This window comes from Semicossyphus pulcher, unplaced genomic scaffold, assembly GCF_022749685.1.
Source record: "Semicossyphus pulcher isolate SPU_LCO1_2020_fin unplaced genomic scaffold, fSemPul1.0.p SCAF_13, whole genome shotgun sequence".
Taxonomy (NCBI): Eukaryota; Metazoa; Chordata; class Actinopteri; order Labriformes; family Labridae; genus Semicossyphus; species Semicossyphus pulcher.
In genome coordinates, this window is record NW_027211637.1 from 15209097 (window position 1) to 15219119 (window position 10023).

Sequence of the window (10023 nt, forward strand, 5' to 3'; positions counted from 1 at the left end):
TTTTATTCTCACAAAAGTCCTAGAACTATGGCTGGAGCTGGTAGAATGTGCCTATAAATAAATACTGGTAATAAGAATCTTTATTTGTCTACATACCCACAGAGCAAGGCAATGTGCCAATCCAAGGTCGTTTAAAAGGATTAGTTAAGGCCCTTATGGGCTACTGTACCTTTTTGAGCTGCCGTTCAAATGCTGCCACCTTGTGGCTTTAGGATGATTTGCTTAAAAAAGTTCCTCTACTCCTCCACTAAACTAAACCATGATCGCAAGTGTCTTGTAATTTCAGTATTTTCATTGACAATCACTGACAGATACAATGGAAAGAAAAAAGTAACAAGTGACAAAATACATGTTCAAATAGCCCTGTGATAACATTTTAATCTCTAAATAACATTTTAGATATATATATATATTTAGATTAATAGATTTTAAATCTCATAATAAATAAATACTAATTTTTTTGTGCTAATAATGGCCGAGTGCAGATAAAAAATAGCTTAAAGCTGACTCTGGTACAATAGATCAGATGGTTACATATATTTTTAATATTGTACATGTACCTTTACAAAAAATTTAATGATTTATCAAATAAATAAATAGATTAATAAGCAACAATTGTGAGACCTTTTGGAAAAAGCAATGGTGTGAATGGATGATTGACGTGTGGTTTAAAGTCTTCCACCCACTTTTTCACCCAATCAGGTCCAAGGGGCGGGCCTTCACTCTAATCTTTACAAAATGGCGACTGTTGTTGTTTTGCCGCAGGGTCAGTGAATAACTCCGTTTCTCATTTTAGTTAATTTCTGCAACAATTTGCAGAAATAGCTCTTAAAATACCATAGGCGTCCCAAGGGTCGGCTCCGTGTGGACTGAAATGAAAGGTAAAGAGCGGTCGCCGATTAAAAAACGCTCCCGGGCCTTGGACGATATCCGAGACAGGGGAGGATGCCACCCGACCAGCAAGAAAATGGGGGCTCTCTCCGTCTCCAGCGGGAGTAATAATGGGAACAGCTCGACCAAAGGCGACGGTGGATCCACGAGAAGGAGTCTGCTGGGCGAAAAAAGAGACAGAGATTTCGAGGGTCACAGTCGGACTGGAAATAATCACAGTTGTCAGTCTGCCGCTGCTAGCTCGGTCGGTAAGAACCACAGCCTGAGCCTGACGCTGGATTTAGCCTCGAGGACCACCTCACGGGGGGAGCAGCGGGTTCAGCCACCCAGTGCCGAAAGTGAGTACAAAACCCTCAAAATAAGCGACCTCGGCACCCAGCTGAGTGACGAAGACATAGAGGATGGACTCTTTCATGAATTTAAAAAATTCGGGGATGTGAGCGTCAAGATAAGCCGCAGCAACGACGAGCGGATCGCCTTCGTTAACTTCAGGAAGCCGGAGGACGCCAGAGCCGCGAAGCACGCGCGGGGACGGCTGGTGCTCTACGACCGTCCGCTGAAAATTGAGGCAGTGTACATTAACAGGAGGAGAAGCCGCTCCCCTGTGGAGAGAGACTTGTACGGTGCAGCTCAAAGCCATAGACATTTGCAGAGACCTCTCTCGCCTACCGGGCTTGGATACAGAGACTACCGCCTGCAGCAGCTGGCCCTGGGTCGGCTCCCCCCTCCCCCGCCGCCACCTTTGCCCAGAGAGCTGGAGCGGGACAGGGAGTTTGCCCTGTTTGAAGCCAGGGCACGTCCTGCTTTCATTGCAGAGCGAGCAGCTTTTCGTGAAGAAGATTTTATATCTCCAGAAGATGACCAAAGAGCTAATAGGACGTTGTTTTTAGGCAATCTGGACATAACTGTTACAGAAGCAGACCTGAGGCGAGCTTTTGACAGGTTTGGGGTTATAACAGAAGTGGACATTAAAAGACCCACACGAGGACAAACCAGCACATATGGATTTCTGAAATTTGAGAACCTTGACATGGCTCACCGTGCTAAGCTTAGCATGTCTGGCAAGATAGTGGGCCTCAACCCCATAAAGATTGGCTATGGGAAGGCAACTCCCACCACACGCTTGTGGGTGGGTGGTCTTGGACCCTGGGTTCCTGTTGCTGCCCTGGCCAGAGAGTTTGATCGCTTTGGCACTATAAGGACCATTGACTACAGAAAGGGGGACACTTGGGCCTACATTCAGTATGAAAGTTTGGATGCTGCACAAGCAGCATGCTCACACATGAGGGGCTTTCCTCTCGGGGGTCCAGAGAGGAGACTGAGAGTGGACTTTGCTGACACTGAGCATCGTTACCAGCAGCAGTTCTTGCAGCCTCTGCCGATACCACCGTTTGACATGGTGGCAGAATCTTTTGTCCACCGTGCCACTCCTGAACCTCTGAGGGTCAGGGAACGGACTCCACCGCCGCTTCACTTCAGGGAGAGAGAGCTCTTTCCTGGAACTGAGTGGCCCAACCCAGCTATACGTGATCGGGTACGTGCCTCACCCTTCGAGCCTTTGGAGCACTTGGAACGGGAGCGGCGGGCACGGGAGCCCTGGTCATTGGAACGAGAGCTGCAGGGGCGGGAACCTGCACGCAAGCGGCGTGTAATGGAGGATGGACGGCATATAGACCACTCCCCTGACAGCACTGACAGGACGGTAAGACGTAGACGTCCTTCTCCAGATGGCAGCCCTGGAGGTAGCAGCAGAGATGGAGGGCGCTTCAGTGACTCAGAGCGACCTCTGCGGGGAGAGAGACCCTCCCCTGCACGAGAACATCACAGCGGCCTCGAAAGAGGCGGGGCTGAGCGGAGACTCAAAAGCCAGAGTCTCTCTGACAAGGGACCTTCAAGCAGCAGCATTTCAGCAGTTGGAGAGCGAAAGCGCAAAGCAGGCGATGGTGGCAAGGTGCCAGCAAAGAGAGAACGTTCTGAGAGCAGCTCCAAGGGAGGCCAGCCGTCCAAAACAGACAGCACCAAACTCAGTCTGGCCTGGCAAGGCATGCTGTTGCTCAAGAACAGCAACTTCCCAGCAAACATGCACCTGCTGGAGGGAGATCACAGCGTAGCCAGCGACCTGCTCATCGACGGCACAACAGGGAGGCAGGTGAGCGAGCTAAAGATCACCCAGCGTCTTCGTCTGGACCAGCCCAAGCTGGACGAGGTGTCCCGGCGCATCAAGGTGGCGGGTCCTGGTGGCTACGCCATCCTGCTGGCAGTTCCTGGGACCACAGAGGATGCATCTTCGTCAGACCCCGCGGCCTCAACTCAGCGCCCGCTTCGCAACCTGGTGTCCTACCTCAACCAAAAACAAGCAGCAGGAGTCATCAGCCTACCTGTGGGAGGGAGCAGAGATAAAGACAACACAGGGGTTCTTCATGCTTTCCCTCCCTGTGATTTCTCCCAGCAGTTCCTGGATTCCTCTGCTAAAGCTCTGGCTAAAAGTGAAGAGGACTTTCTGGTCATGATTGTTGTTCGGGGAGCATCCTGAAAAAATCAGAACACACTAAGTTAAAATGATGTATAAAAAAAAAACAAAAAAACAAAACCTGCTGTATGTCAGTAACTATTGCATGCTGTGTGTTCTGCATTATGGGGTTACACTAGTATGGTCCTTGAGTGTTTGTATGTTGCCATGTAATCCACCAAACGGACAAAACGGTGCCCTCATACCAAACTAAAAGGGTGTTAAAATTATTTTTAAAAGGTGTATGAATTAGTCACAATTGCTCAAAGTAATTCGGTCAGAATACTGTGAACAGTAAAATATGAGGATTGTTAAATACATTTTAATTTAAGAAGAGAGAAGTCATGTAAAAAAAAAAAAAAGGGTTTTAAAATATCAACTTTCAAATTGAACTTGTAGGAAAAGACAAAAAAATTGTAATGCAATGGGTAGACACAATAACACCTCCACTACAGTAACACTACAAACAACAGCCCTGCAAGCTTCTATAATGTGGGAGCCACATCTCTGTTACACAGTGTTAAACAAAAACTGGAAATAAGCTTAAGGAAGGTCATGTTTGCTTTGGGGCTGTTACACTTTACTGCCTCAGGTTGTATTTGTGGTGTTATTGTGTCTACCTCCTGCACCCTTTTCAAACCTTTGAATTACAGTGCAATAATACATCTTCTAAACCACTTTTCGGCTGATAGAAACCAAGGTTAGCATGACATTTCTGAACTGAAGGTTCGAGTTGTAGGTCTACACTAGGTGTAGTGAATGCTTTGGTACTGCAGCTGCAAAGTTAACCTTCTCTAAGAACGAGTTCTGGTCACATTTTGAAGGTCAAGACATGTTGTTAAACTACTCTTCAGTGCACCACTCTTCATCCATTCGTGGTTTCTGGCTCCTTTGCCTGCCTCTGGTAACTACCCTGATGTGAACAGAATAGTTTGGTGAATGGTGTACTGAAGAAGATTTGTGACATATTTTAATGTTGGTGTACTTGAACGCATGAGCTCAAAGCTAAGAAAACATTTTGAAGGTCACAAGATAATCGAGACAAACGTCCCACATTTCATTTCCCTGTGTTATGAAATATGTTTGGAAAAATAGCAAATTACGTTCAGGATCATAGTTTGGATTTGTAGTGTATCTTTATTAATGTGTTCCTCATTTTTGGAACACCTTACTGCAAGTTAGACAATGAACTCGGCGTGTGTCCACTGGTCAAACTAAAGTGTTTAACTCCATGTAGAATGCTAAATACTAACAGACGTGAGATTTCTGCCCAGACAAAAGCCCGTAACAGTACGCATAGCATAGGAAAGCAAATACTAATGTTTTCATATTTTTTACTTCATATTTTACTTTGTGCATCCCCATTAGAAATGGTTGTGTAATGTGATTTATGAAAAACAACAGTAGTAATGGATAAAAAGCTTAGATTGTTTTGTGTTGTTTCATTTATTGCTCTAAACCAATAGGTCCTCCAAGAAATAATAATATTCAGTATCGGTAAAATGTTGGTTCAAAGTAACAAACACCTGCTATTTGCTCAGTATGTAGGTCTGTGTAATGTTACAGTTTTAGACATACAATAACAGTTCATGTTAATTTAACTTCTAGAGGTTTAAATAAGACTTTTCAAGGCCTACTGTTCTGCTATTTTATGTTTACATGCAATAGAAATCTATCCTGAATTCTAATTTGCTGAGTTTGGTTTAATATGTACTGAAAACATCAATATGTCAGAAAATTGTTATATATGTGAACATCACAACCACTTCAACGTTGGACTCCTGAGGAGCAAACTTCTGCAGAGAAGGCAACCTAGTGTTTGTGTGTCCTCACTTACGAGGCAGCGTTTAACATGTGTATCCCATCTGCACCTGTGATGACTTCTGTTTTAAATGGAAAAATTGAGCAATGTACACTTTGATGTCATGGGAGAGGAAAAACCGTAGAGCCCATGCGAAGCTGTTCACATACCTGCGAGTGCGTTTGGGCACTTAATGTGACCGATTATCAATAAATTGTTCATTTGAAGGGAAACATGTTTCTTCGATGGAAGTGAATTGAAGAAACGCGCTGCCATGCCTTATTGTGTTCCAAGGAGTTGTCACTTGAATTTTGTTTCTGCACATGAAAAGGGAGACGAGTTGCAGTTTGTTTAGCACCACTGAGGAGAGACCCCCGTTTCCTGTGAGGATCGCTGTTTGCTTTCGGGCCTGTTCTGAGCTCCTGAGTTCCCCATCGTAAAATGCTCCCCCATGATCTTTGTTACACCCTCGTCTGTTCCCGTTGGCATGTGAACACCTGATCAGGATCGAGGAGCTTCTGCTGCCCCTTGTTTACAGGCAGAATCCAGTTTGCTGTGTGAAACAGGCAGATGCAGACAGCTGTGCAGTTCTGGGAGGCGAACAGCAGCATGTGCGAGTATCCAGTTGTCTTCCCGGGTAATTACTCTAAAGGTCTCGTGAGCATTGTTCCTGGTTCTGAATAGGAGCTGAGGAGATCCCATCATCACCCGGCACACACTCCACTCGAGAGATTGTGCATCATGACACCGCTCTGAAAGTTCCATAGCGGCTTCAGTTCAGGGTGTCTCTCTGCAGAGGCCGAGCTGAACCACTGGGCTCATCCTTCTTTATTATACTTTGCCCCGTTATGATTTCATTTGACTTAATGTTTTTTCAGGGAGGAGGATCGGCCCAAACCTCAGCTAGGAATATTGTTTGCCCCCGTCTTTGTTTTCTCCTCTGTTTGAACCCTCTCCGAGGAGATGAGCGAGAAAGTGCCTTTTGCTGTGCAGAAGCTGTTTTCCATCGTCGCCTGAGGTCCGCTGCAGCATGGAAAAGAAATAGGAACAGGCCAAATTGTTTACCCTTTTTGACACTGCTGGAAGGAATCCACTCTGCGGACCCTCCCCGTAATTCTCCTAGGAGACCTGTTTGTTTTGCCAGTGCTCGTTTATACAATAATGGCCTCTTTACACAGGAAAGGAGGTTTTCCATTTCCTCCTGCAGTTCATCTTAGTCATATTAGAGTGAAAAACAAATGCTGTGTTCTGTGCTGAGGAGGAGCCCTCACTTCTCTAGAGAAACATTGCCATGTTGAGGACCACGGAGCGCCTGCCTTCTCCTCTCAGTGTACCTGTCAAACTCGCACTCATGCACACCAGACACCCAGCAGCGAGCTCCTATCACTGTGTGACCGCTGTGTACAAACGGCATGAGGGTGAGTAAGGAGAAAAGGTGCTGCCTGCCAGATCTGTATCGGTGGCAGGGGCAGCAGTGGTAAGTATAAAGTGTCAACAACACATGTTTTACATTAACAAATGCAAATAGCACAGTGTACCTTTCCAAGTCAGGTCATGTCTGCGGTTATTTCCACTAATGGCAGTTTGTATAAATCCAAATGTGTAAAATAGCAGCACCATTTACTGCCCAGAGGGCCTTTTATAGTCCTGTTTGATCAGCAGCTGTAGAATCGGCATTAAAACAGAACTAAATCAATAGTATCAAAAAGTGTACATTTTAATGCTTAAATTATGCTTTTCTGACAATATTTATATAGCAGAAAATATTTAATGTAAAGGTTTAAAGTTTTTACTCTTATTCTGCTACAGCTGTTGACCTCCTGCCCTGATAGGATACAAACAAATACTGCACATTTAGTAGATGTTGCAGTCTTTAATAGAGATGTAAAACCAAACAGGGATTGATTTAATTCAGTTTGAGATTTATGTCAATGATAACAATAACAGCCCCAACAGAAGGGGTTAATATGATGTGGTCTATTATAAAACTGTAGCGTATAATGGCAGGTCAGAAAAAACACACTAATGTCTATTAAGACTTAAATACATTCATGTTGAATACTGTCAATGAGCCGCTCCTGATCATAGATAATGTTATTGATCCTGCAAAAGGCCAGCTGCACTAGGCTATTTCTTGTTCAAGCACAGAAGCATTATGGTCCGGTACCAGGAGCTCAAATATAATTTAAAGGAATTATAATGTAAGAAATTTGCTTCTGCCACAGAACTGTCCTTTGCATTAGGAGATGACTGAAGGCCAGAAATGATTTTAACTTCCTGTTAATGAAATGGAGATTAGTAATGTGAGATTAAAAGAAGGCCCAGTCTGGACCCTGTTTGTCCACCACAGTTAGAAATCATGTAATTTGTTCAAATAAAATCAATCTGTTGCCAAAACTAGCACTTCACTAATACCTATATAATCGTTATTCTTCTCATGGTGTATGATGTCTGTATGAGCAGCTTCAGGCTTACCAGTGACACATGCAACTAAATATTTTCTCAGCAATATTTTGTTCAAAAAATGTAGGAATAAAGATGAACATAAACCGGGCTGAATTGACCTTATTAGGAGTTTAAAAATATAACAAATCTTAAAGGATTTTATGTGTAAGAACAATACAAGACGTTTATCACACTTACAGTATACAATAAACCGAATGTGATCAGTGTTTCTCAACATAACATTGTGGTTGGTACATATGATCCTTGGTAAAGCTATTATGTTTACATTTTGTGCCATGTGTACTGGTGTATGGCAGTATGACATTGACACACCAGCTCAGTTGGACACATCTCATGTCATAATATTGGTTCCAGTGTTAAAGCTAAAAACGATCATGTGATCATATAGTTACAGTGATCCATAAAAGCCACAAATTACAATTTCACAACTGATTCCATAAATCCATGCTGATTGCCTTCAGTTCATTGTAGTGTGCAGCACCTTGGTATCATGTCGATCAGCATTTAAACCTGTAAAATCAAATGTTAAACTGCGGTACACTACTGCAAAGATATAAACACTTTTGTATGTTTCCTTTGCAGAGTTTAACTGGACGGCAGGCGCTGCATCACTTTGTTTCCAGGCTGCAGACAAACACCATCAGGTGTCATCTCCTGTAAGTACATTACTTTTATTATTTGAAATGACAATAAATGTAGAACCCTAAAATAAAATGGGTCTATTTTAAAACTCCGTTTGTTACATGAATTTTACCTCTAGATGGATTATTTTGTTTATTGATGTCAGTGTATGTAAATAACGTGTCAATAAACCCTGTTAAAAGAGGTTGCAGCTTGCGAGTGTTTATTGAAGAGGGACTGAAGTTGCATTATTGCTCTCACAATCACACAAGAACAGACTTGAGTCACATGTCGCTTTATTGCTGTAGAATGCACTCAAACACAAGGCTTAAAAAATGAGCTTTAAGCGCTTGAAACACATCTACGATTGGTTAAGCATATTCTCTAAACTACCAGTTAACAGCAGCTGGAGTGGTGACATAACAGTGCTTCACCCATAAATGCTTCTGCGGCAACAAAAACATACAAACTCTTTCATGTCAGTGGTGTTAAAGATTTCACCAAAGGGACTTAAAAATTATTTTCCAGATATTTCTCAAACATACATTCCTTAAAATATCCAGATAACTAACTCGAACCAAATTCTACTTTTAAAGCATCAAATACTTTTCATAAAAGATTTATTATGGTACAAAATATTCAGTGGTCCTCAGTTACAAAAGCATACTGGTGGTGAATGCAACACGTGAGCCAAAAGAGCTTTTGTGCATGACTGTCGTTATTGAAACAACACAAAGAGCCTTGCTCAGTATTGTGAAAGTGAGCTGAGGGGGAATAATTTGGTACTAATTGAGACAGCATTCTTTGAGTAGTAGCGCTCTTCTGCCACAAGAGGGCAGCGTAACAAAACACATGTACCTAAATGGACTGTTGATCTCCCTCAATGAAAACATGGAAAAGACTGACTGACGAGTGGTCATAGTGGTTTCAGTTGTACAAACTCTCTAACCTTTTTGCTGATAATAAACTTCAAGTTGTAGGAAGGTTTCTAATGTGTCTTTGGCTGACATCACAGGAAAGTTAGTAAAGATACGATACAGTACCTTGTAAGGCAAACTGGTGAAAAACAAGGAATCCACTGAAAACACAAAAAAAAGTCTACATAAAAAAGATTCAACAACCAACAGCCTCCCGTATATAAACAAAATATCATTTAAGTTGCATTGCCATGAATTGGCTGCCTGCAGGCACTGTTAAGGCTTGGCAATAGTTTCCTACCATTGTAGTTGGGACACTTTGCATTTATATGGGCAACTTCAGCAAAACATGTTTGTAAGAGGTTTACAGACATATAAGGTTGATAAAATTGACACTAAATCGCACATAATCACACAGAAACCCAGTTATTCAGCAGAGCTAATCAGCTCCTTTACCCCTCAAACAAACTGTGATCAAAATATTTCATAAACATACTGAAACCTCACACGGACTTCTCTATCAGGCGTTGGTACCTTTGCTGCAGTTAGAATGAAAGTGAGCTCTTAATGACGGGATAATCCTTGTCTGTGTGCACTTGCATAGATTTGCTCACAAGCGGTGAGCTTGGCGTGAATGTTTAGTTATCTGCAGGTGCTGCCAAGAAAAACATAATGTGAATGTTAAGATGCTTTATCATTACCGACCCACAAAAAGACAAAGGCAGGTTTGAACTTGTTGTAGAATCTAAGAGGTCACGACAGCAAGAAAAAGGTTGTGCTCGGTCGCTCGCACTGAAAACTGCAAACAATGTAAACAT

At 42.9% G+C, this 10023-nt stretch overlaps 1 protein-coding gene across 1 annotated transcript; it reads left to right on the top strand.

Annotated features, from left to right (window-relative positions):
- The first annotated feature begins 756 nt into the window (after positions 1-756).
- On the top strand, positions 757-6119 carry rbm15 (RNA binding motif protein 15). The gene has a single exon (XM_069660686.1). The coding sequence runs from the start codon at positions 875-877 to the stop codon at positions 3422-3424; it is 2550 nt and encodes an 849-aa protein (XP_069516787.1). The 5' UTR covers positions 757-874; the 3' UTR covers positions 3425-6119.
- The last annotated feature ends 3904 nt before the right edge of the window (positions 6120-10023 follow it).